The 27,358-nt window shown below is 41.3% G+C and overlaps 1 protein-coding gene across 3 annotated transcripts in view; it reads right to left on the bottom strand.

Annotated features, from left to right (window-relative positions):
* Positions 1-1,931: 1,931 nt before the first annotated feature.
* The window catches only part of LOC124623203 (Hermansky-Pudlak syndrome 5 protein homolog), a 93,210-nt gene continuing 67,783 nt past the window's right edge, over positions 1,932-27,358 (bottom strand). For all 3 annotated transcript variants that reach the window (XM_047149020.1, XM_047149019.1, XM_047149021.1), the window contains exons 6-7: positions 24,797-24,923; positions 1,932-6,209 (exon numbers count right to left, since the gene is read on the bottom strand). In XM_047149020.1, the coding sequence (XP_047004976.1) occupies positions 5,943-6,209; positions 24,797-24,923 (394 nt within the window). In that variant the 3' untranslated portion in view covers positions 1,932-5,942. The remainder of the gene's footprint in view (positions 6,210-24,796; positions 24,924-27,358) is intronic.

Genomic DNA, 27,358 nt, shown 5'->3' with positions numbered 1-27,358 from the left:
TTTTTCTGAAAAATATACCTAGCTAGGTTAAGTCTCACCACATTTATGCATCAATAACATTTGAGAACCATCAACAATTTTTTAATTCACTCTCTCCTGCACAACGTTTTGAGATTCACACAACTTTTCCGACATATAGTTTTCATGAAACTCCACACAATCCCATTCATTCATAGAGTTGTGCAACTACTGCTACCAAGACTCTTAATATTCCGCTACGATACAAGTGACTCAACAGTACAGTATTAGTATAACAGCATCTGCTGATTTTGATAACTTCTACAGCACAGACTGGAGTATTAACTCTTTCTGACTTCACTATAAGACTCAGAATTTCTATCATATCATATGAAACACATTACACAAAACTGTAGATGGCAATAGTAGTAGATGCTCAGTGATGGCACACAATTTCTTTCTAAATATTTGAGGCAAGTAACACAGTTCCACAAGTTAAGTTTTTGCAACAATGCAAAATAGTGTACAATGAACTGAAAGTTCTAACCAATTTTCATATGCCACTGTTGTTAAATAATTAAGAAGCTGTATATAAAATCTCTTCATTATATACAGAATAATGTATATTAAGCTAATGTAATCTGAAACTGTCATTGCAGAACAGCCAACAATCTGATATATTTTAAGCACTGTACTAATCTGTTACTATCTTCAAATTTTCATGAATACTTTCCTTTGTACTGAAACAATTAGTGTAAACACTTAAGGAATACCTACCATTAAATTATATTTAGAAGTCAATTTGTTAAGATAACAAAAACACACAAAACAACATTAAAAGAGAGCACCATTTGATACGCACACTAATATTAACAGTCCATTTTTCAACAAGAAAGAACATTTCTTTAAAAAAAAATACACAAAAAGTAAAAGATGACACCACAAATATGAACAAACTTCTTGTTTTTCAGTAACTGTCTTGTCTTTCACTTTCTCTCTCTAACCTTTGATTAGTAAGACTCAAGATTTAGCATACAGTTTTGTGCACTGCTGTTTTTTAATCTGTTTTAAGTGGAGTCAAGTTCGGATTCTTCTGTATATGTTTCCTAAAACAGCTTATCCAACAGTTAGTGTGTAACAGTGAAATTAATAATGTGAGAAACACACTGTCAAACAAATGAGAAGTCTCGAGTGGCGATCAACAATATGCTACATAACTAAATAACTCTGATAATGGCAGACTTTTTGAATAAACTTTCACATTTTTAGCATCCTAAACAAATTATCACAGAATTATCTGGTTCTTGTACTTGTCACTAATTTTAAAAGAAAGAATACACAAGGCCACAAAAATGAAAATGAAAATGTTTGTACAAGTTAAAAGTGGAACATGCAATGGAAAAACTATATATTTAATTGGTAACATTTTGTATTTATAATTAAGGTCTATGAGCTGATTTACATTATGTTCCTTTGGCCACTCCCAATTGGTTGCAAGAGTGGAAGCCACTTACTTGGAAAGCTCACATATTTACTTCATCTCTTTGCTTGTGCAAACTGTTACATTATTGTTTTCTAGTAACACAAAAGAGTTGTCTTCTCTAGTTTCCATGCATTTCTATAAGAAATCCAAGGAAGGTTTCATTTATGCAACTTTTATCTGCACATCAAATAACTAATTCATTTTCAAAAAGTAGCACAGGTCATAGCAACACACAATCAATCACTTTAAGGAGACACAGAGTAATATTGAGAGATATTTGTCTGTAGTCCATGTCACAAATTACAAAAGAATGAGTCACACAAATACAGCAAAAGAATCTTAACTCAGCATTTTTCATTACTTCACACCATTTAAGGCTCTCCACGATGTGATTTATGGAATACAACGTGTGAATGAATGAATGAATGAATGAATGAATTATTAAAGTTCATTAAAATGGTTTCCATATCTTGTATTTGCAACATAAGTACGAACACAATGTTGAATGAAGATATCACAATAGGACATGTCAGGTATTACTTCCTTGGGTGGGGGGTGGTATCAAATTTCTCAGACATTTCACAAATAATATGCATTATGCATAGCAAAAACTAGTAATCTTTTTCTCCATATAGAGGAAATGTTGAGTGCACAGACAGACAAAAGAATACTGCTATACATGTGAGCTTTATGCAAAAATGGTTCTTCTAATGTAGAAAACAAACGCCCACAAATAAACACCATGTGTGGCCAGTGAGTCTGGCTTCAGTGGTCAGAGACAGTTGTTGTACTTGGGTGAATGAGTTTGGGTTTTCTAAATCAGAACACAGCCTTCTGGCCAAAAGGTCAAACGTAAAGTGTCTTTTTGTTGTGTCTGTCTACAGCTCAACATCTCCTCTATATGGTGAGTAGTAACCTATCCTTTTCATAATACTGTTACTACGTCCTGGATTTTCCATTGTTTAACCTTTTTTTCCATTTGAAGAGTACAGGGAAAGAATGTGCTTTGTCCAATTTTTTCCCAAAGTAAGTTATGTATACCATCAGATGTAGGCTTCCATGTTGTTTAATATTTGTAATCAACCAGTGTGATAATATGAACAGTCCACATTCTATGACTCTACTTTAGGGATGCAGGGAAAGAACGCTACTGAAAACCACTGCTTTAGTCTGAGACATTCTGTTCAGTAATGCAGGTGCAGTAAGTGATTCATTTCAGTGTGAATAGTTAATTATTTATATTGAATGATGTGTACTTCATCTGAGGATGAAAGACAAGAGTCCCTTAGACTCCCACAGTGTTAGGAAAACCCACGGATGAGAGCAAATGAGTACAGTCATGAAGAAATTAAGAGTTGAGCCACACGAACTAGGAAGAGGCTGTAACTGTATGTTAAAGTGTTTTGTGATAGTAAGGGCTGGAGAAAGATAAAATATTATATAAAAATTTAGTGATATGGGACACTGGAATGAACACTCGTATCTGATAGGTCACATTACAATACTTTCACTTCAGAGTGCTATTAAGGGAGAATGAAGATGAAGCTCAGCTTTGAGCATACTACACACTATGAGTGAAAGGTGACGACATTGTACATGAAATTCCTATATGCAGGAAAGCCTTTATGAGGAAGTACATGGAGTACCAAGGCAATGATTAATAACGGGTCGTAATTTTTTGAAGCTGGGCAAGACTGCTCATGCTGGAAGGAATAAGCATGGCAATAGGCTGTAGAAAATTGAGGAAGAAGTAGGAATGGCAGTTAATGATCACATTCATTCATTTAAAGATAGATCATGTGATTACAACAATGACAGGACCAAGAGGTTGTATCTCCCAGAGGAACTTTTGGTGAAAAAAAAACTGCATGAAATGGTCCAGGAAAACTACCAAAATTTTCATGTGTCATATGAAATGCATAGAACAGTATTTAAGAGCAAATACAATATAGCTTTTGGGTACACAGGGCATGATGCATGCTCAACCTGAGATAAGTGCACTGCTGAGTTGAAACTGGGATGAATGCAGTGTTATCTGAAAATTTAAAAGATGACATGAAAACAAAAGTACTGAAATAAATAAATAAGATCACTATTGATCGGAAAGTACACAAATTCAAAGGTGAAACATTTTATTCCAGAAAGAGACATTCATTTAAGAAGCCAAAAGTCTAATGAAACAGAAGCAACCTGCATGGACAAATAAAAGAATGTACGCTTACCAAACATAAGTACTAACGATGTCTATTACACAAGGCAGTTGCCTGTTTACTCTTTCAATGTTCTCAGCTTTCAAGTGCAACTTCAGTTTTCTACAATTAGATTGAAGATATTGAAAGGAAAGGGGCCAATGAAGTTGTTTCCAATCTAAGTCACTTTGTGACAAAATTATTGGACAAGAAAGTCAAATGTCTTAAAGTTTTGTGATTCATCTTCATCCCAGAAAAACAATTACATTGTACCAAAGTATCTTAATTATTGTGTGAGTGAACTGAAACTTTTGGAAACAATGGAAGTAGCTTCCCCTATTACAAGACACTATTTTTGGAGTGTGATAAGAATATGGGACTGATTGACGAGACAAGCATTAGCAGGAGTTACAGTGGATAGTATGCAGATAATGGTTAAAGCTTGATGTAAAACTAAGCCTTTTAATGTTGTGCTGGTCAATTAAGATATGATACAAAATTGTGGGTCATTTCAGAAGAATAAGTATTCGAGGAAATGTCCTTTCCTAACAAGACTCATTAGAGTGTTAGTCATCGTAAGAAACATCTGTGCGTCATTCAACATAAAGAAACTGATAATGAAGCTTAGATTTTATAGGTGGTGAGAGCTTCACAGTGACTTCAAAAGTAGCAATCGCTTGAATACCCATCTCCTGCTTACAGGGGTAAAATTTAAAAATATAAAAATTTATTTCAGTATAATTTTGTATAATGCCAACAACAATAATAATATGTACCTATACGTCCTCTGGCAACATTAAAAGAAAAGTATCACAGACCTCCAGGTTTTGAAGGAGTATTGCAGAAGAGAACCAAGAGTGTTTTACATAAACATTTTACACTAAGCTGAGAAGTGTATGTTGGGACAAAGTGATATTATATTTTACTCTAATTACCACTTTGCTACACGAAGTTAAAATAGCGAAGAGAAATTGCTTACCAAGAAGTGTCTTTATTCCAGAATGAAATTTTCACTCTGGAGCAGAGGGCACGGTGGTCTGAAACTTCCTGGGAGATTAAAACTGTGTTCCAGACTGAGACTCTAACTCAGGACCATTGCCTTTCACGGGCAAGTGCTCTAAAATGTTTTAATCAGCCAGGAAGTTTCATTTTAGTATCTTCATTGTTTCAAACATTGTTTTTCATTAAAAAATAATCAAACACAATTTCTAACAAAAAATATAGGTTTACTTGATTATATTCTATTCTGCTGTATACAAGTAGCACATTTTTCCTTTGTTACACATGAGATCACTTTAAACATTATGCCAATAAAATTACAATTTTAATATCTAAGGAATCAGCTTATATTTAATTTAATGCATATAACGTGTCCTTCCAAATGACTTTTGTATTGATTAATTTTGTTCATTATATCCATGAAATTCAGTTTCAAACTTTAAAATTTCTCTCCGGAACAGTTTGATAATATGGAGAAACCACATTCTTTTCCTGTGCTCTTCATCTGGCATCATCAAAATAAAAATTTAAGTGCCTATTGTACTTGATATCTCTCACTAAATTGAAGGTTTTTAATCTGATTACAACAGAACAATCCTGAGAGAAATAAATGGCCAAATGATAGTGTTAACCATGAAAGCATTGCTTCCTGACTGGCAGTTTTCCAGAATCAGTTACTTTTCTGACCATTAATGTTAGCACCCTTTCAGTCACTTATTATTCCACAGTAGCCATTTTTTATTTGCTTTGCATCAACAATATTATGGCCCTAAAATGGAAAAGTCCACATGCATTGCTCTGTAAATTCTATTATAGTCTCAACACAGATTATGAGTAACATGATTGCCCACAAGATGTAGGAGTGGCAAAAGCCAGCAATGAGATCCTCACCCATCAATCAAACAATTACTGCTGATGCCAATCTATACTGTGACCAATTTCACAGCAGAACACTTTACCCCAGCAGATGAAGTGATTTCTAGAAACTGTCATTTACTTGAAATGTAGTATATATGTATTGTTTTGGAGTCTTGTCTTGTGACAATTCTGAACGTCAGCAAAACGATAACACATAAAAAAAAACTAAATGTTTATGAGTTGACCATCATGGTGGTGACTGTTTAACAAGGGACAGACATTTGCTGCTATTGTGAAAAAATAATTTTCAGCTTATGTCAGTAAGGAATGCAAATATGAAGGTAACAAGTTGCACAGTAACTATAATACTGAAATTACTTGTGTTATTAATTTTAGTATGTATCAAAAAGAGAGCCTCAAAATATGACATTTTGTTCATTAGCAATCAACATAGATTAACAACAAAGAGGGCAGGTAGCATACTTCTTCCGGAGGCAAACTGTATGGTACACGTGTCCACATGGATATGCAGTAAGGCCCTGCCCTTCTCTCAGCAAAACTTGTGATCCTAAGGGCAAGCAGCATAGAGCACATGTATCATGAGAGAGGTCAAGTCGTGCTCCCCAGTGATGATTATTTGCTCTTTCTGTGATGTTGTTATATCCTGTCTGTTTCAAAACAAATCCATCTTCATGAAGAGCTTTGTTGATCCTGTCTGCTGCCTGCAGATACAAGAAAAAGAAATAATTTTCTCCTTAATGCCAAGTTAGGGTAACCTGACAGTTAACACTTTGAATTTTTAGCTTTTCTTTCAGAACAGATAATACAAAAACAACTTAAGAAAAAACTCTTAGAAATAATAATTAAATTTCACACACATGGTGTATAATTTTACTCAAGCAGCTTGCTACATAACTTCTTCACAAGGCTGAAATCTTTAATGCTACACAAGCCTTATTAGTACTGTTCCATAACTTTATCATCATCCTGTAACATGTGCAATATTATACTGTGAACAGCATTTATTTTCCTGAAAGTTTGTCCATTATCAATTAAGTAATGAAACGAAGCACCTGCATTAAGCAGTTAGATTTGGGGAGAAGTGCAATAATGTGAATCTTAATACACTGAATGAACAAAAAGTGCAGCAAAAAACAGGTCATAACCTCTTTATCAAAAGATGTAGTGTGTTCAGAATCCATGTTGTATAGATGTTTCATATCTCCCTCCCCTTTTGCATGTGAATAACATATTTTATGCACAAGCAATGCACACAGATGGATGAAGTTTACAGAAGCTGAAACCAGCATTAAAAGGCACAGGTGGTGACTAACTGTGGCTACTGACATGAATTGCAAAAGATTGGACAAGGTGACTGGTGCAGACATAATTGAGTTACCAATTTTGTGTAGAAGAAGAGTGTATCTATTCAAATGCTCAATTTACCTTATAGAGATGTCGAGCTGCAGAGAGGCACAACAAAATGACTGCTGTACATTTGAAATTTTGGCTAAAAGGCCTTGCAGTAGAAAACACACGCACATGCATATGCACACATTTACGCAAGCATAATTATACCCATGACCACTGTGTCTCAGGCCACTGAAGCCACACTGCAAGCAACTGCACCTGATGGGAAAAGCAATCCTTGGGTGGTGGGGGTAAGGAAGACGCTGGGGTGGGGGAGGGCAGGGTAGGGGTGGGGGAGGGTGTAGTGCTCCTTGTGGGAGCATGCAGCGGCGTGGTGGGGACAGTGTAGGGATCCTAGGAGCAGTCAGGTGGCTCGAAGGAGGGGGGGGGGGGGGCGGAGGGGGAGCAGAAAAGGAGAGAAATAGAGGAGGTGAGAAAGACTAGTGGATGTGTTGGTGGAACTTTGTAGTTCTGTAGTGGCAACATGTAGGGAAATATGTGGGTGAAGACAGGACTATCGAAGGTTGAGGCCAAGGAGGGTTAAAATAACTCTCCCTGCACGATATCCTACATTCCAGTAACCCCACCACCTTCAACCTTCGCTAATCCTTGTCCTTCAAATGTCTATCCCCTTCCCTTCTCCCACTCCAGCACTACACAGCCTTTAGTTCCCGAGTGTGTCCACTACAGACCTACACTGTCCCTGCATGCTCCCACAAGCAACACTACACCCTCCCCAACCTCTACCCTTCTATCCTTCCCCCTCCTCACCCCAGCCTCTTCCTTATCCCCACCACCAAAGATCTTCTCCCATCAGAGGCAGTTGTTTGCAGTCCAGCCTTTGTGGCCTGAGAAAGTGGTCACGTGTATGTGAGTTGTGCTTGCACTTTTGTGTGTGTGTGTGTGTGTGTGTGTGTGTGTCTCCTTTTCATAATGTTGTCATTCTGTTGTGCATTTTCCATTGTTTCAAATGTGTAATGTCAACTAAGTATGTCAGCTACTAGAAAGTTACTTTAAATTATACATTACTTTCAGAACAGATCTTATATTAAATAGTTGTTGTGTTTTCAAGCTTTGTGAAGAAGCAATTGTGAAATTGCTTCCTGACTGTCAGCATAGTTGGGTGTTATGGAACAGCTGAACTACCGTGGAAATAGCCACCATGGATAGCAGCCCCTATGTTTCTAATGGATTGCAGTGGAAGTAAGTAATGACATGCAAACAATGAAATGTGATGTAATATTCTTATGTCACTGGTCCCTCTCAATTGCGCAGAAAATTCCACGGAACACAGAAGCAACACACTGGTACAATGAAGGAGGGGTGAGGAAATGTCATAAACGAAAATTGCCTCAAGGATTAAGGTTCTTTACAAATTATTTGAGTGGAACTTGCAAAATCCTCTAGCTCCACAATTTTGTTTACTTGTTGGTGAAATATGATTAATTCTGATTTGCTTAAAAGAATCATTGTTCCTGTCTGGCCGTAAAACTAAACTGCGATGTGCTATAAGAAAAATTTTGACAGTCAGTCATTTTCAATTCAGCATCTTTTAATGTTTTCATACCTTGCATACGGTTATCTCATAAGCACGTCAGAAAGTCAGTCCAATGTTAAAATTAATTATGACTGCTTAACCATACATCAAGGAACTCCTCTATCTTTGTTTGCTGTCACCATTTGTGTGAAGCTGTAAAAAATTCAGGAATTTCATCTGACACGAAAATACAGAAATTAATATACGTATCTGCTACATGATGTATGTTACACCCAAAAGTGAATAAATTAGTTAGCATCACGAACATATAGATGAAAACAACGGCTACGTGAGGGTAGACAGATGTAATCTCCATTCCTGGTCTATCACGAGATATATAACTGTGGCACTCAAATGAAGTTCATGAAGACAGATTCTGTACAGGGTATAAGAAGTTATGTCCTACTGCTAGAGACTTAACCCACATTCTACTGCAATGGTGAGAATGATCAATTAGGAATAGGGTAAATCAATCACCTTTGTAACATATTTTGCATATCTCCACTTGATGACGTCTTATGGAACAATTTTCTGGGGTAACACATCACTTAGACAAACACATTGACTGCAAGGAAACGAGAGGTAACCATAACATCGATGCTCACTCACAGTTATCTAGCAGGTAGCTCTTCAAGAAGCTTGGAATTTTAACTACACCTTTACAACACATATATTCTCTAATGAAATTCATCATAAACAATACATCACAATTTGAGAAGGCTATCAATGTCAGTACCTACGTCATCAGAAGAAAAAATGACCTTTGTTACCGACTACTAAAGCTGTCAATGGACCATAAAGCACTTCAATGTGCATCAATGAAAATCTTTGATTACCTCCCCAATAACATCAAAAGTCTGGTTGGTAGCAAAGAAAGTTTAAAATTTTAATTAAAATCATTTCTTCTGGATAATTTTTTCTATTCCACACAAACTTTTTATTCAAAAATTGATAGCTTATAAATAAATGAACTAGTTTGTAAATGTAGTTGCTTAATGAATAGGACTGAAAAATAATATGTTCATTAATGTTAAAGCTAATTATGTATACATATCCCATACGGTATTCTGATTCGTTCCACATCATTTTGTAAAAAACATTCAAATAATCTACGGAACATGTAGTTAAATAACTTTGATGCACTTAACCTTGTACTAAAACAATGTGAGTAGTGTGAATAATGTTTTATGACAACGCTAAACAATGTATGTAAGTACTGCAGCTCAACTGTTGTGGGTACACTCTTCACTGCAAAATTTCAACATAGTTCATGAGAAAATTTTGGGTACGTACTGGAAGATGAAATACTGCAACAGACGAGTTGCTGTGTTGCTTGATTGTTGAAGTCAGTTGAAGGGAATCCGAAATGAAAATCAATTCAGTCAAGCACTTGTGTAACACCAAACTATGAAGAACTGAAAAACTGATATTTGGAGTTCATGCTTTTTAAAGATACTGGAAGATTTGTCAAAACTAGTTCAAAAGGACTGCAGACCGTCTCATTCAAAAAGTAATAAAATAAAGAACACAGGTGGTCTGTAATTTTCTTTTTTAGCTAAAATACCTGTATCTGGTAGCCACTACTCCAGCAGAGATTGTGGGAAAAGGTTTTTGTCACTCATATGAGCAGAGCAGTGTAGTACAAAGACTATTCTACAGAGTTTTGTGAAGACACTACTCCTGTCTCTTAAAGACTCTTCTGTAAAGAATTCCATGGGACGAAACACGACTATTGCATGACACATGGGCCAAAATGGCCCATAGGATTATAGGAAAAACCAAGTTTTATCTTATCCTGAAACAGCTGAGACCGCAACCACTACACCATCCACTCAACTGAAACATATTCACACTGGTGCTCTGGGCTCTCATGACCTCCACTGTTGACCAAACAGCCCCTTTAACTTCCTGCATAGGCCACGAAGGCCAATGTGTCACACAAAGAGTTAAAGAATTTAAAATTGATGATAGGTTGCTTGTAACATGACTGGATTTGAAAATTAAACTGTCATCAGACTAAGACGTAAATACTGTAGTGTACCAACCATATATGGGCAGAATACTGTGAGCCTGAGTTGTGTATTGCAGCGGGCAAGTGCGGGATGTAATCACCACAAGATTTCAATAATCCGACGCAATGTTGTGAGGCAGGTCAGCTTACTGAAACAGCAGGTTCAGTGGTACTGCATGGCCTCATGCAGCAAGGGAGGTTACCACACTGGCACGGGCAGTGGTGCTTTGGGATACATGGTGGATAGTGGCACACATATACAACAGGCCGCCACTGCTGACTATAAATACTGGACATTTTGTAATGAAATTATTCTCAGTTTCTCAGCTTTACCAGGATGACATGGATGGGCCAAATGAGGTTGCCACATGGACCTGACAGCAGAAGCAACCAGTGTGAGGTCATGGCAGGTCAGCAACTCTACGCCCTAAGCCCATCCTGGACTTAGAGCCACGGTGCAGCAGGCCATCCAAGACCTACTTTGATTTCTGCCTAGGGGACATCAGATTGCTCTCCACGCACACCAGCCATATACCGCCAGCATACGACAGATGCCTCATCTTGTTTGGCATCCCTCACTATGAACTAGCAAAGTCTCTGTCTGGAGCCATAGCAGATATGACAGCACTGAGTACACATGCCGCTGGTGCAGAATCCGCTCGGCTGACTTACATAACGAGGTGCTTGTGCACTAGCTTCACACAGCATGTTAGCAGCCAGCCCAGCAGAACTCAGCAGCCAGGTGGCAACTCATCCAGTGTACTAAGCAGTGCAGATGCTTCAATAACGGACTTGCCACCTTTTCCGCTGTTTTTCTCTGTAGCCTCCTAGACTCAAACCTTGCCTGAGGGATGACAGTTATCACTGCAACAACCCATTTTTGGTTATAACTGTTTTTTTTTCAGCTCTGGTTTAACCCAAATGTGAAAACTGTTCAAAATAACCAGTTTATGAAATAACCAATTTTCAGTTTCTTATTGCTATTATTTCCAGCAACAAATATAGACACTGAATAAATAAAGAGTGAACAACTAAGACTCCTTCAGACTTCTGTATTTCAAATTTATAAGTAGCCACAAAGAGTCAAAATATTAAATAAAATAAGCAAATAAAAGAAAACTTAGTCAATCCACCATTTGCTGCTCTTCTTAAAAAGAGGTAAGCAGTTGAACACTACAAAAAACACCAGTTTCTTTCTTCTGATTCATATTTTTGAATCTCTAATCAAAAACCATGTTGCAATCGAGTATCACATCATTATTTGGGTATTACGAATAGATGGTGGTAAAGGTGAAATCTGAGGTTGAAAAACTCCATTGTTCATGTTAAACTGTCTGTTTCTAAGGACTGCAAGGTGATAAAGCCACATCATGTGGACACAGGTAGCTGATCAGCTACTTTCTATTTTTATTGTAAGCTATGAATGAATTGTTAACTTTTAAGTTTTCTTTTTATATGATGTCACAATTTTGTTGTGTCTCCTTCCATTTGTAATGTTGTAAATCAAATGGAGCATTGCACTCCATTGCTACTGCACTTTGGGAAATATTTCGAGACTACGGATGGTGCCATTCTGTAATAGAACCGATGTCAGATGACAAAAGTGGGACACTACCATATATACCCAGTGGAGCAAGTCTAGCAAACTTCATATACACACATACCATCTAAAGATGGCTACATATGGAACTTTATGTTGACAAACACACATCGTCAAGTGTACCTGCACAAGCATGCAAAATTTCCTTGCCCTTCCACATGGACAAGCATGCTTTTACAAGTCACAGCTCGTTTTCCAGAAAATATTGAGCTCAGATGATAATCTGGCTTTGGCAGCCTTTTACTTGTATTATGAAGAAAAAACAATCAGAAGAGGAAATGTGTTACGAGGAGTAAAATGAAAATATTATTCTCATATTAACTATTTGTGGTAGACACCCTACAGAAACTGTGTTACAGTATTGCTGTTTCCCTTCTCTATTTCTTTGTGTAACATTGTAATCTTTAACTTTCCTTAGTTCTACATTACAGTACAGCCTTTGTAGAGTGTAATTTAACACTATCAAATAAAAATGAAATCATATCACCAATGAATGCTTGCCCAAGCCTCCCTATTCTTGGTATATACGCACAATCATGCATAATCAAAATCTGATCAAGCATCAAGCTGCTTGTACAGTCCTGATGCTTTGGCAAATTTATCCTATGCACATTCGACCATGCTTCAGCAAGCATGCTTGTCCATGCGTGCTTGTCAAGTATGCAGATGTAGCTGCATTACTAGACCAAGCCATGTGGTAACAATTACACTATTGTCTCAGCAATACTGTAGCAATTCTTCATATGCCATGTGTAGCTCAACTGGTGTCTGGACCACAGACTATGGTGTTAACACAGTGCAGTGAGTGATGTATCACTTTGTTATCTTTTGGAGGATGTAATAGACATTGAAGTGAAGTGTGACCGTGAACATAACTTGAAAATTACTTTGTCAAGGATGGAGGAGCCAACTGACTTATCTGAGTTTAGGAGTAATTGCAGAGAGTAGCATTTGGTGTCTGTAAGATGTACACACTGTAACTTGCTTGGGAATACTGTGCCACACAAGGAGTCAGTGTCTTTAGCCTATTATATGTATTGTCAGTGTGGTCACACTGCAAGGCCAGAATAGAGATTCTAGATGGCTCATGATAAACAAAAAAAAAAAAACTAGTTTGTGATGAGTTTTTGGAGCCATGATTCCTTTTTACTTTATTGTGTGTAATGGAGAGTAGTGTCGTGATGGCAGAGTCAGACACGCCAGGTTTAACGAGCTGCAAGCAGTATGGATATTGTTGGAATAGGTGGCACAGCTGACAGCTGACAAAATGCAATTGTATGGGAAAGTGATAGCTAGTGATAAACAGTTTGCCTGGCTTCAGGTACCACGTCAAGAGGTGAAGCCAGCTGCCACAGGATTAATTGTTCCCTTGTTTTGGAAAATCATCTGAGGATGGGAGTCACTGACCGACACTCAATTGTTTTGGGCAGCAAAACTGCGACTAGTGGGAGATGTGAACACAATACATAAAGCACACACAGGCACTAAAGAATGCAGAAATTTTGAACAGATGGAAAAGGGGTGTTTGCAAATATGCAAAAAGAGAATAGTGTGAGATATTTTCAGGAGCAGTTGAGCACTGCTGTGAAGAGGCATGGCAAAACTGTGGAAGATATTGCAGACATGATAAGTAAAGTTAAAGAACAAAAATGTACAGAGAGACAGGTTGCTACTTACTGTAAAGAAGTGACACATGCACCATTCACACACACCTCACACACAAACAACTACCAACTCCAGCATCTCCGACAACTATCATGTGGGATGCAAGCAGCAGTCTGGCGGGGTGGGGAAGGGGTAGTGTATGGGTGGGGACAGAGAGAGGAACACTGCTGGAGTGTGCAGGAACTAGACTGCCAACAGGTGCACCATCAGGTGGCAGGAGGTTGTGAGGCAGGGAGAAAAAAAAGAGAGGAAGAGGAATGGGGAAAATCAGGTGAATGCATCAGCAGCGGGCTGCAAATTAACAGGGTGAGAGATGAGAATGGGGAGGAGATGATAGGACAGAGGGCGTGGAAACTGTTGGGTGGAGGGTGTGGGGACAGTGTGTTATCATAGGTTGATGCCGGGTTAATTAGGGAGCAGAGAATTTGTTGTAAGGATAACTCCCATCTGCTCAGTTCAGAAAAGCTGGTGGCAGAGGGAAGGATCCAGATGGCTTGGGTAGTGCAACAGCCATTGAAACCAAGTGTGTTATGTCCAGCAGCACATTGTGCCCCAGGTTGGTCTACTTTGCTCTTGGCCATAATTTGTGGTGGCTGTTCATCCTGGTGTACAGTTGATTGGTCATCATACCAATATAAAAAGCAATGTAATGATTGCAGCAAAACTGATAAGTGACATGGCTGCTTATAAACCCTGCCAGAGTGATCCCATCCCAGAAGTCCAACACACAATCCCTGCTTAAAGCCTTAGGCCCCTCCCTGAACATAACCCCTGAATCCATTTCCCTCCTCACCCCTATGACACCCTGCACACTCACCTTTTACATGCTCCCCAAAATTCGCAAACTCAACAATCCTGGACACCTCACTGTGGCTGATCATTGTGCCTCCACTGAAAGAATTTTGGCTCTCACGAACCAACACCTCCAACCAATTGCCTGCAGCCTAGCCTCCCATGTGAAAGACACCAACCACTTCCTTCACTGAATCACCGCCATCCCCCACCCGTTACCTCCTGGATCCCTGTTTTGTCATGTTGATGCCACATCCCTCTACACCAACATCCCTCACACAATGGCCTTACCACTACTGAACACTACCTTTTCCAATGTTCTTGAGACTCAAAACCAGCTGCCTCATTCCTCATACACCTTACTAACTTTAACCTAACACACAACTACTACTTATTTGAAGGGAAGGTGTATAAACAAATCCACGGCACAGCCATGGGCACCTGCATGGCACCCTCCTCTGCTAACCTTTTTACGGTCCATCCAGAGGAGACCTTCCTAGCTTCCCAAAGCACCAAACCTCTTGTCTCGTTCAGGTTCATTAATGATATCCTATCTTCATTCCTCCACAGTGTCAAGACCTTCTCTCCCATCTGCTTTACCTGGTCCTCCTCAAACCAGCCTGCCATCTTCCTAGATGTTGACGTCCTCCTCTCTGATGGATCTATCCACACCATTGTCCACATTAAACCCACCAACCACCAATGGTACCTGCATTTTGACAGCTGTTGTCTCTTTCACACCAAAAAAATCTCTCCCATACAGTCTGGCCACCCAGAGACTGTAATCTGGAGTGAGATTAACTCCCTTCCTCAGGACGCTGACGGATTCACCAAGGCCTTTAAAGAAAGGCACTATCCCTCATATCTAATCTGCAAACAGATCTCTGGTGCCATTTCCCCTCACATCCCCAATTCTCCCATCACCCCTAAGTACCAGCCACAGAGGAATACCCCTTTTACCACCCAGTGCTACTCCGGACTGGAACACGTTTATCCTACCCATCCGGGGCCAGGCCATGTGTGAAAGCAGCCACTTCATTTACCATTCCTGCTGCAATCATTGCACAGCTTTTTATAGTGGTGTGACTATCACCAGCTGTCCACCATGATGAATGGCCACCACCAAACAGTGGCCAAGAGCAAAGTAGACAACCCTATGGCACAACATGCAGCTGGACATAACAAACTTGATTTCAATGGCAGCTTCACTATGTGAACCATCAGGATCCTCCCCTCCACCACCAGATTTTCTCAACTGCGCAGATGGGAGTTTTCCTTACAACACATTCTCTACTCATGCAATTATCCTGGCCTCAACCTACACCCTCCGCCCAACAGTTTCCCTGTCCTATCAGCTCATCCCCATTCTTGTCTCCCACCTTCTCTGTTTGCTGCCCTCTTTAACATACTTACCCATCTTTTCCCGCTCCTCTCCTTTTTCCACCCACCTCCCTGCCCCACAACCTCCTGATGCTGCAACTGATTGGCAGCCTAGTTCCTGAACACTCCAACAGGCAGTGGCCATCTCTCTCCCCACCCGTACACTACTATCCCTCCCTCTTCCCCACTCCCACCAGACTGCTGCTTGCATCCCACGTGACAGTTGCATTCTGGTCCAAGATGCTGGAGATGGTGGTAATCTCTGCCAGCCTGCAACTTGATATGTCTTCTTTATGGTAAGTAGCTATCTGTCTTTTCCTACATTGTTATTTTCCTTGCTGGATTTCCATTGTTTGAAAGTTAATGAATACACATACGAGTTTGGGGCACAGCAAATGCAATTTCATTACAAGAAGCTGAGTAGAGGGTGCTCAATGCTTTTTGAGGAAGTTGCTGTCATACATGTCAAGAGGGGTGCGTATAGGTGCAGCAGAGGACCTGTATTCTGCTATTAGGTTAGTGACGAAATGCGAAGAAACTGACATATCAACAGGGGTACGAGACAGACGTGGGGCATTTTCTGCGAACATGGAGTGTTACAGGTGTGGACAGCTGTGCTGCCAGCCAAAGAGAACCACAGAATGGAAGGTATCAGCAGTAGATTTTTGGTAATGGACATAGGGTGGACGAAGACGTGGAAAGAAGCCTTTAAATGCAAATGGGAACTCTTAAGTCCACCTACAAGCACTTCCGATAAAATTAGATACGATGAATATACATGCAAAGTGTGGAGTGTGCAGTAGTGAGTGTTGTAAGAGGTAAGGAATATAAGTTTTTTGTTAAACATGAGGAGATTGTGCCAGTCACCAGTGATGACTTATTGGGTCAGAGGCAATGGAACCTGCCATGCTACAGGTTGAAGGAGTGGGTTGGTTGGTTGGTTGAAATGGGGGGGAGGGGAGGGGAGGGGAGGGACCAAACTGTGAGGTTATTGGTCCCTTGTTCCCAGTAGAACAATTACCCAAGGGAAAGAAGAAAATAAAGAAGACATACGTCAGCAGGAAGGAAACCTCACAAGAACGACAGAAGGACAACAAACACTACAATGGACAAAACAGGATGGGAAAACCACAGACACGCAAGAAACAGGGAGAAGAGATTAAAAACAAGAAAGCAGATTACCATGGCTTGCTGACCATGAGAATAAAAAAGGAGAAGCCAGCCACTCTGCGATACATTAAAACCTCCACCCTAAAAGCTCCAGGGTGGAGGACACAGAGGGACAAAGGACATGCGCTAAAACTCAGATCAAATGATAAAACCAACCCTCACGAATAAAACTTAAAACTAAAGCTGCTGTTGAGGCATTGTTGCCCAACAGCAAAGGTAGGATACTGGGAAAGTTAAAAGTCCGCCGCATAGTGGCTAAAAGTGGGCAGTCCAGCAAGAGAAGGACGACTATCATTTGGGAGCCACAGCAACACTGAGGTGGGTCCTCATGACGGAGGAGGTAACCATGTGTGAGTCTCGTATGGCCAACGCGGAGTCAACAAAGAACAACTGATTCCCAGCAAGAAACCCGCAGGGAAGACTTCCACACATTCGCAGTCTCCTTAATGACACACAGTTTGTTGTGCATACTGTTATCCCACTCCATCTCCCAAAGCCGAAAAACCTTGCGTCGTTAAGACAGAATGCAGGTCAGTCTCAGAGATGCTCATCTCCAGGAGTGGTTTCCACATAGCCTGTTTGGCCAGCCTGTCAGCAAGTTCACTGCCTGGGATTCTGACGTGTCCTGGGATCCACACAAACACCTCTGAATGACTGGATCATTCCAGGAGAGAGAGAGAGACTCCTGGATGTTCGCTACCAAACGATGGGGGAGAGGTTGGGGTGGGGATAGCACTGGTCGATAGCTTGTAAGCTGCTCAGGGAGGCAGAACACAGAAGGAACGACTCGCCATAACAGGAACGGATGTACTGAAGTGCACGAGATATGGCCAAAACCTCTGCAATGAATATACTGCAGCCAGCAGGCAAGGAATGCTGTTCAATATGGCCTGTGTGGACATAGGCGAAACCAACATTAATGTCAGCCATTGGGCCATTGGTGTAAACAACTTCAGAGCCCTGGAACACGTCAAGAATCAAGAGAAAGCCGCACCGGCGGGGTTAATGGAGTCCTTAGGGCCATGCAAAAGGAAATGTACGTGAATGGAGCTCAAGTAGAGTTGGTAAAGGGAAGGACTCCAGTTCGGAGAGAAGGGATTGCACGTGAACCGCAAGCTTGATCCCTGACCTGGGCCGCTTATGTGGGAGACGAACTGCCACGGCTGGGAAAAGGAGACAGTAATTCAGTTGCTCAGGAGAACTACGAATGTGTGCAACCACAATGGCGGGACTCCAGCCTTTACCAAGGCACTAGTCACCAGACTCGTTCTAAAAGCTCCCATCGCTAGGCGAATGCCACAGTGGCGCACTGGCTCGAGTAAACGCAACGCTGAGGGTGCTGCCAAACCGTAAACCAGACTCCCATAGCCAAGGCGGGATTGAACAGTGGACCTGTAGAGCTGCAGCAGCATAGAGCTATCTGCACCCCAGCTGGTGTTGCTCAGGCTGCGGAGAACATTGAGGTGCTGCCAGCACTCCCGTTTAAACTGACTAATGTGAGGTAGCCAAGTCAATTGGGCATTGAAAATCAGTCCTAAGAATTGATATGTCTCCACTACAGTGAGTGGATCATCATTAAGATAAAGTTCAGGTTCCAGATGAACAGCACGATGCCGACAGAAGTGCACGACACACGACTTTGCGGCTGAAAACTGGAAGCCGTGGGCTAGAAAATGCAGAAATCATCCACATACAGAGAAGGGGAGACCAGCGGCCCTACAGCTGCTGTCTAGGCCGTTAACGGCCACTAAAAATAGAGACACACTCAATATGGAGCCCTGCAGAACACCATTCTCCTGAATATATGGGGGAGGAGGGGGGGGGGGGGGGGGGAACTATGGGAGGCACCAACTTGGACATGGAAATTACGGAGCGACAGGAAATTCTGGATAAAAATCAGGAGTGGGCCCTTGAGACCCCACTCATACCAACGTGGCAAGGATATGATGTCACCAGGTCGTGTTGTATGCTTTACGTAAGTCAAAAAAGACGGCAAATAGGTGTTGGTGTCTGGAAAAGGCTGTTCGGGTGGCAGACTCGAGGGACACAAGACTATCAGTGGTAGAGTGACCCTGGTGGAAGCCGTCCTGACATGAAGCCAGTAGGCCACGTGACTCCAGGACCCAACCCAACCACCGACACACCATATGTTCCAGCAACTTACAGTTAACGTTGGTGAGGCTGATGGGTCGATAGCTATCCACATCAAGCAGATTTTTACTGGGTTTTAGCACCGGAATTATGGTGCTCTCCCACCATTGTGATGGAAAGATGCCATCACACCAGATCCGGTTGAAGATGACGAGTAGATATTGCTTGCAGTCAGATAAGAGAGGTTTATTCATCTGACTGTGGATTCAATCTGGCCCAGGAGCTGTGTTGGAGCAATGCGCAAGGGCGCTCAGGAGCTTCCACTCTGTAAATGGGGCATTACGGTTTTCACTGTGGCATGTAGTGAACGAGAGGACTTTCTGTTCCATCCACCATTTGAGGGTGTGAAAGGCTTGGGGCGGGGGGAGAGGGGGGGGGGGGGGAGTGGGTAGTTCTCTGATGCAGAGGCTCAGCAAAGTGCTCGGCAATTGTGTTTGCGGTCAGTAGAGAGCACGCCATTCATATTAACGCCAGGGACAACTGTTGGGGTCTGGTACCCAAAAAGACGTCTAATCTTCGTCCAGACATGTACCCAACACTCCTGTTTCTGTTGTTTTATAAGCAGGCGAACGTGGGCACAGAGCCGCTTAAAGGCTATTAGGTTCTCTAGGGAAGGGTGCCGGTTATGTCACTGTAGAGCTCGCCGATGCTCTTTAATTGACTCAGCGACTTCTCGCGACCACCAAGGGACTGTCTTTCACTGGGGGCACCCAAGAGAAAGAGGGATGGCATTTTCTGCCATGAAAATTATTGTTGTGGTGACCTGCTCAATCACATCGATGGCACCACGTGGGGGAGATTCAACGGTGACAGCAGAGGTGAAGGCTACCCAGTCTGCCTTGTTTAAAGCCCATTTGGGTAGGCGTCCATGGGTATGATGCAGGGAGAGTGACAGGAAGATGAGGAAGTGGTCACTACCACACAGGTAGTCATGTGCTCTCCAGTGGATAAATTGGAGAAGTCCTGGGCTGCAAATTGATAAATCAATGGTCAAGTAAGTACCATGAGCCACAGTGAAATGTGTGGTGGCGCCAGTATTTAAGAGGCAGAAGTTGAGTTGTGACAGTACATTTTTGACCTCCATACCTCAGCCAGCAAGCACGGTGTCACCCCACATGGGGTTATGCATGTTAAAATCTCCCAAAGTAGGAAAGGTTTAGGGAGCTGATCAATCAGAGCAGCCAATACGTTCAGGGGTATCGCGCCATCTGGAGGGAGATATACGTTGCAGACAGTTATTTCCTGTTTCGTCCGTATCCTGACAGCCACAGCTACAAGAGAAGTTTGAAGGGTAACAGGTTCACTACATACCGAGTTTAGGACATAAACTCAAACTCCAACTGACACACTATTATATTCGCTATGGTTCTTTTAATATCCCGTGTAGCTGCAAAGGGCAGGGGTCCGCATTGTCAGGAACCAGGTTTCCTGGAGGGCAATGCAGAAAGCCAGTGTAAAGATTACCAGTTGCCATAGCTCAGCCACGTGGTGGAAAAAACCGCCGCAATTCCATTGGAGGATGACGTGATCGTGAGACTGGGAAGGCATGAAACACTCTAAGAGGCAGTCTACGCCTCAGGGTCATCTGCTGCTGCCGACTTATTTCCTGAACAGGCTATATCCATTGTGTCTGAGGGTCTGGCGAGATCTAAGTCCTCAGTGGATGCCAGAATCTTCACATCATTCTCAGATGCAGAGCTTGTAGGCAGAAGTGGTGTGGGTGCCACCGTAATTCCCTTGGTCTTAGAGGATCTTCTTTCTGGATTTCTCTCGCTGATTCTTGGGTTTCTCTGGTTGGGAGGGCTTCACTTAGATTCAGTCTCTGGGACTGAGGATGATAATGAAGCCCTACGACCAGCTGCTTTTGGGCACTTCAGCCACTGGCGGATGTCATCTGTACCACTAGCAAAAACCTGGGAAGGGGGTGACCCAAGGGACCCCTTCCCAGTAAGAGGAGCTGAAGAAGACTTACACTTCTCAGGCCAAGAAGTGGGGACTGGTGTCCCCAATGGTTCGTGGGGACAGTGCTCCCGAGGTAGGTGGTGCAGGAACAACAGGGAGGGAAGTGCCCCCCACCATCAAGGGGGCAGGTGTAGTCTTCCGGCTCTGAGAGCCGACTGGAGCTCATGGAACTGATGGGGCTACAACTGTTCTCGTAGCGGCGGCATAAGAACAGGTCATAGCCACAGGATGTAGGTGCTCAAATATCCTCTTGGCCTCAGTGTAGGTCATTCGGTCCAGGGTCTTGTATTCCACGATTTTCCTTTCTCGCTGTAAAATCCTGCAGTCTGGTAAGCAAGGAGAATGACAATTCTCCACAGTTGACACAGATGGGAGGTGGGGCATATGGAGTATTGGGATGGAATGGACGTCCACAATCTTGACATGTGATGCTGGAAATACAGTGGGAAGACATATGCCCGAACTTCCAGCACTTAAAGCACCACATTGGGGGAGGGATATACGGCTTGATATCACAGCGGTAGACCATCACTTTGACCTTCTCGGATAATGTGTCACCCTCAAAAGCCAAGACAAAGGTACCGGTGGAAACCTGATTATCCCTCGGACCCTGATGGATGCGCCGGACGAAATGAACTCTCGTCACTTTAAGTTGGCACGCAGCTTGTTGTCAGACTGCAAAAGAAGGTCCCTTTGGAATATAATACCCTGGACCATATTTAAGTTCTTATGAGGTGCAATGGTAATGGAAACATCCCCCAACTTGTCGCAAGTGAGTAATGCCATGACTGAGGAGAGGCTGCTGTTTTTATCACGACTGACTGACCGCATTTTGGACAAGCCGTCCACCTCCACAAACTCGTCCTCTGAATGTTCTACAAAAAACTAAGGTTTCATCGAGACAAAGGAGTCCCCATCAGCTCTTATACATACTGATTCATGGATATTATCCTCGAGTTCCTCTGTCGTATGAGGATTTGTTGTGTACACTTTGTCCTTCAGTGCACCCCACAAATAAAACTCGCAGGGAGTTAAATCAGGACTTATAGTGAGCCAGATTGTGTTACTACTCACTCTTTCACCAAACACATCGTGAACTGCGTTCAAAGAAACAACGGCCGATTAGCCCTTGCTGAATCCTGTTGAAAAAATGCGAAGCTTCATTCTCTTTCACCCAGTTTGTTAAAAAAGGTCGCAAAATGTTTTGCACGAAACTTTCTCTTGTAATCGTCATTAAAAAAAAAAAAAAAAAAAAAAAAGGTCCTATTTTTCTGTCCCACTAATGTTGCACCACACCCCCATTTTCTGATCATGAAGGGGTTCCTCATGAAGAACCTGCACTACAATGTCAACAGTTTTGGGAATTAACATACTCATGAAAATGGAACCAAGCCTCATCTGAAAACAGAATGAGGTAATGATCAACTTCACCCTCATGAACTTGTCTTAAAACACTTTCACAAAACTTAAACCTGAGTGCAGGATCGTCAGGTCAAAACTTCTTGTACAACTGATACTTTATTGGGTCTTAGGCCAAGCAGCTTAGTGCCTCTTTGTACAGAGGTGCATGATCTTCTGCGAGCACTGTACGTTCTCGTTTACACTTCTTGTCTTGAACACGTCCCGTTTCATGAAATTTATTCACTACTTTATAAACTGCATCACGACTCTGAACTCAAACACTTGTAAACTTCTGTTCAAACTACCTTCGAACAGTATGAGTAGGCTCTGTAAACACATACGAACTGTAAGTAAACACTCATGGTGGAATTAAATAATTCACTCTTGCCACTGTTGCCTTTGCAAACTTCACTGTTACACTCATGACGCTTGTTTCACCGCTCGAATGACACTGGCTGACAAGGTGCGTATTTCTGTATGGCCCTCAGCCTAAAACCCACAAAAAAAGGGAGGGAGGCATAGGGTGGTCCTGTAGGACCCATTCGACTGGCAGGCGCAACTTCCATGGCCAGTCTGCAATGCCCAGGCATGTGATCATCAGATAAATGGAATACCCTGTATTACTAGAATCTGTTGATTGGCTAACAATACGAGCCCTTGACTACCAACCCATTCTGTGAAATCCATGTATCAATAGCACTTTCCACTTCATCAATATCTGTGGTGTAAGTTTTAGGTTATTCATCCTGTATAAGCAGTCTTGGTTAATCTAAAGGTAAGAACAAAGCAACAAATTATTACATCTACAGTTCTCTCTCTCTCTCTCTCTCTCTCTCTCTCTCTCTCTCTCTCTCTCAAGTTAGTGGTTTGTAACTATCTGATGATCTACAATAACCAACACATCACGACATTATAATCCAGTAACAGAAAATTGGTTCTTGATGAACAGAAACAGGTGTATGAGAGAGAATGCTCAGAGTGAAATATCTGAATCATATAAAAATTACGGCATAGTGAGAAACAGAGGGAATGATATAAAAGGAGGAGGCACAAAACTGGTGTTTAAATAGACTGATAAGGTCACTATCCTATGGAGAAAATTTCAAAATTAGTAGGTCTAAAGGAGAAGGGACAGAAATTGGAAACAAAATTGAAAAATTTATAAGATGGGTTGTACCTGGAATTTATGTATGAATACGAGAATGGAAGGATAGTTTCATCCGAGATCAGGTAAATCCATTACAGGACTGACACAAACTTGCCTCCTGTGCTACCATACATACAGACCTATTCTACAGTATTAGTTTGCAGAATACCAGAGTGTGTAATGGATACTGACTACTAGCAAATGTACCCAGGGTCATATGAAATGAAACTACAAAACAATTTTTTCACTTATTGGAAAATTAGCAAGTTCATCACAGATATAAATGGATTATTTTAGGAGATGTGAGAAAGGTTTGCAGTAGTGCTGATCTCATCGCAAGATAAAACTTTTAAAAAAAGTAACTGTTTCTGGGAATCAGATGATCATTTATTGGTTTTATAAGTAACCATTATCATGCTTAGAACAAGAGCGGCAATTTGAAATATTTCTCATTATCTCATCTGTACCATTTTTAGTAGACAATAAAGAATTTTATAAATACAGTACAAACTGTTGCATAAACAGGAGATAGAATTAACTCTGTTTACCTTATGAGACAATTTTTAAAAAAGACTGCATGTGGTGGAAATATAACTAAGAAGATAATGAATATTTTCTTATTTCTCCAAAATAAATGTATGGGCAAACAGCTACTTCGATAGAAATATTCCAGGAAATAAATATTCCACAGCTGAAGTTGGCTTCTTTATTCTGTCACAACCAGTTTCAAGGCTAAGCCTCATTATATTGTCTTCGATCAGCTCCTGCTTATTACTGTTAATATGGTGGAAAAATGTAGTTTCGATTAACAGCCGTATGTAATTTCAAACTTCATTTCCATTATTTTTGTGGACTTTCTACAATCATGAATGCTGTTTGATGATGATGATGATGATGATGTCATTCTTTTGAAAATGAGACTTTTTTCTCAGAATTGGCTGTGACTAAATAAAGAATTCAACTAACCTGTGGACAGGTTATTTCAAGAAACATTATCATCAGCTGTGGAACCAGAATGATTTTCCCTGCAAGAATGGAGATGATCATGAAGTTCAATAGAAATGTTTTAACATGAGATATTACCTTTGATGAGAAAGTGGCGACTTTAGATGAATGTCCGGACAGCCCTTGTACTCTATCAACAACAGTACTTTGTAGTCCATCCTTTTTTACATTTACCATGGCTGCAAAGATGCAGGACTGGAAAAACCTGAAAAAAATTGGTCATGACAGGAAACAGTCCACAAAATGAGAGCAAAATTGTTCCCCTCCCCCATCACCCTTCAACATCTACGTGCAGATAATGTTTTCAGCTAACATACATGTTAACAGTATGAAAATAAAATTATTTTCTTATGGATTTAATACACAGTGAATCAATATATACCAGCTGACCAAAAAAGTGAAGCACCCTGAATAATGATGATGATTATTAGTGTTTTAGGGCGCACAACAACAAGGTTATCAGCGCCCGGTGAAGCACCCAGAAGACATGGCAGACGTCAATATAACTTAATACATGTACACATGATCAGCAAGTATCTAAATACATAGAGCTGCAATTCTCTGAGACAGGTACTATGGCCAACAGAGTGCATTAGTGTCGTTCATGTTAAGTGTTGTTGATAAGTCTGATCCGGTATACAAGGGGTGTGAACAGTGTCAGGAGCTGAGAGGTCACTTTGAAGATCATGGAGATGACGCCTATGTGTAACAGCATCGTCAGCACCTGCCAGAGTTTGAAAGGAACCGCACTCTGGGTCTCCATTTGGCCAGCTGGTTGAATCGTGCATTATCCAGATTTGTGAAGGGTAGAAGGAAGATCAGAGCTTAACATCCCAGCAGAAGTGAAATAATTAGAGATGGAGCACAAGCTCAGATTACGAAATGATGGGGAAGGAAATCCACCTTGCCCTTTACAAAAGAACCATCCTAGAATTTGCCTGGAGCGATTTCACAAAATTACAGAAAACCTAAATCTGGATGGCTGGAAGCGGATCTGAACTGTCTTTCTCCCAAATGTAAGTCCAGTGTACTAACAACTGCGCCACCTCGGGCTGTTATCTTGGGTGTCACCTATGGTTCAGCCACCAATCAAATAACAATGTACCGTCCTTCTTGTACACCAGAAACACAACCACTGGGAGTTCACTATTCTCTGGGCTTAATGCCAAACATTACACAGTTCCTCAATAAAAGTTTCATTCGATGAGTGCACAGTACACTCTGGGCTATACCGCATCCCGACTGTCGAGTCACCTTGAGTGCATACACCACGGGCTACATTATGATACCCTATTAGGGCACACCAGCAGACTCAATTCAGTGACTACATCTAGCGTTAACGATATGGTTTATATCTTCTAAGAAACTTTTACTCTATACTGTGTCATTCTCACATCAAATCTGGACAATCCTTTAGATGGATTATTCCGAAGCTGCTTTATGTTGAACTTGCTTGATGTGTTGTGTTAATAAAGTTCCTTTGTTCTTCGGCTAGCCAGGGACATCCATTCATTAGTAGTAAGCATCTCTCTCATCAGTTGGTGACACAGATAAAACTTTTATATAACATTCTTGTCCTATCAGTAGTGAATGACTTACATTGTTCTGGGACCGTGAACCCTGACAACCAAGAACTCCCAGCTACATTCTGTCTCAAACCAAACCACTGGTTGGAGACTAGTAGCAGACAAAATAGTGAATTACTATCCCATATGTTGGACACGTACCGTGATTTGGAAGCAAGGACTGCTGACGGTGTCACAGTGTGTTCAGCAATGAACCCACCATTCTGCACTACCCCAGACGAACACTGTTACCCTGTATAGCTGTAACCTGGAGAGGTCCATTCTTCCTACTTTTTGGAGAGACACAGTGGTATTACTCGTTGCATCATGGTGTCGGGAGCCATTGTGTATGGCTTCCGGTCATGGTTCATAATGATTGAGGGAACTCTCACAGCACAACGGTAAGTAACAGACATCCTGTGTCCTCATCCTTGCCTCTCATGCAAATGTATTTAGGTGCAATTTTTCAAAGGAACTATGCACATTCACACAAAGCCCTATGAACTGCCTTAATGATGTTGCGATTCTTCCGTGGCCAGCAAAATCCCCAGACCTGTCTGGAACGGAACATGTGCGGGATCACTTCGGACATAAATTGTGCTAGTGATAGTGTCAGAAGTCAGAATATTAAGAACCAGTTGTAGGCCACCTTGCCTCAGGAGAAGGTATTATGGCTTCTCAACGAAATCAATACATGCATCCAGACCACGAAAGGGCCACAGGGGAGAGGCTCCAACATCATATTGGGCTCATACTACCAAGTTCCTTGTAAACTTGAGTCAATTTGTAATCACTGAAATAACATTGTATATCTTCTCACCCCATGAAGTTTCACTTCGTTTCATCCTCACCTTCTGGGTTCTTCACTTTTTTTGTCATGCAGTGTATTTCATGAAAAGGACTTGACACACAAACTTAAATAGGGGCTTATTTTTAGATACAAAAGTATCGGTCAGGAATCAAATACTAAATACCTGCTTTCTTAATCAGGCACTTTCTACCTACAAGAGCAGAGCCACATGGAAAATGCTACAGATAGTGGAACAGAGTGACAGTACTCAAACAAACCAGTAAT

Source organism: Schistocerca americana, chromosome 7, assembly GCF_021461395.2.
Source record: "Schistocerca americana isolate TAMUIC-IGC-003095 chromosome 7, iqSchAmer2.1, whole genome shotgun sequence".
Lineage (NCBI taxonomy): Eukaryota > Metazoa > Arthropoda > Insecta > Orthoptera > Acrididae > Schistocerca > Schistocerca americana.
This window is presented reverse-complemented; position numbering and strand designations above follow the sequence as displayed.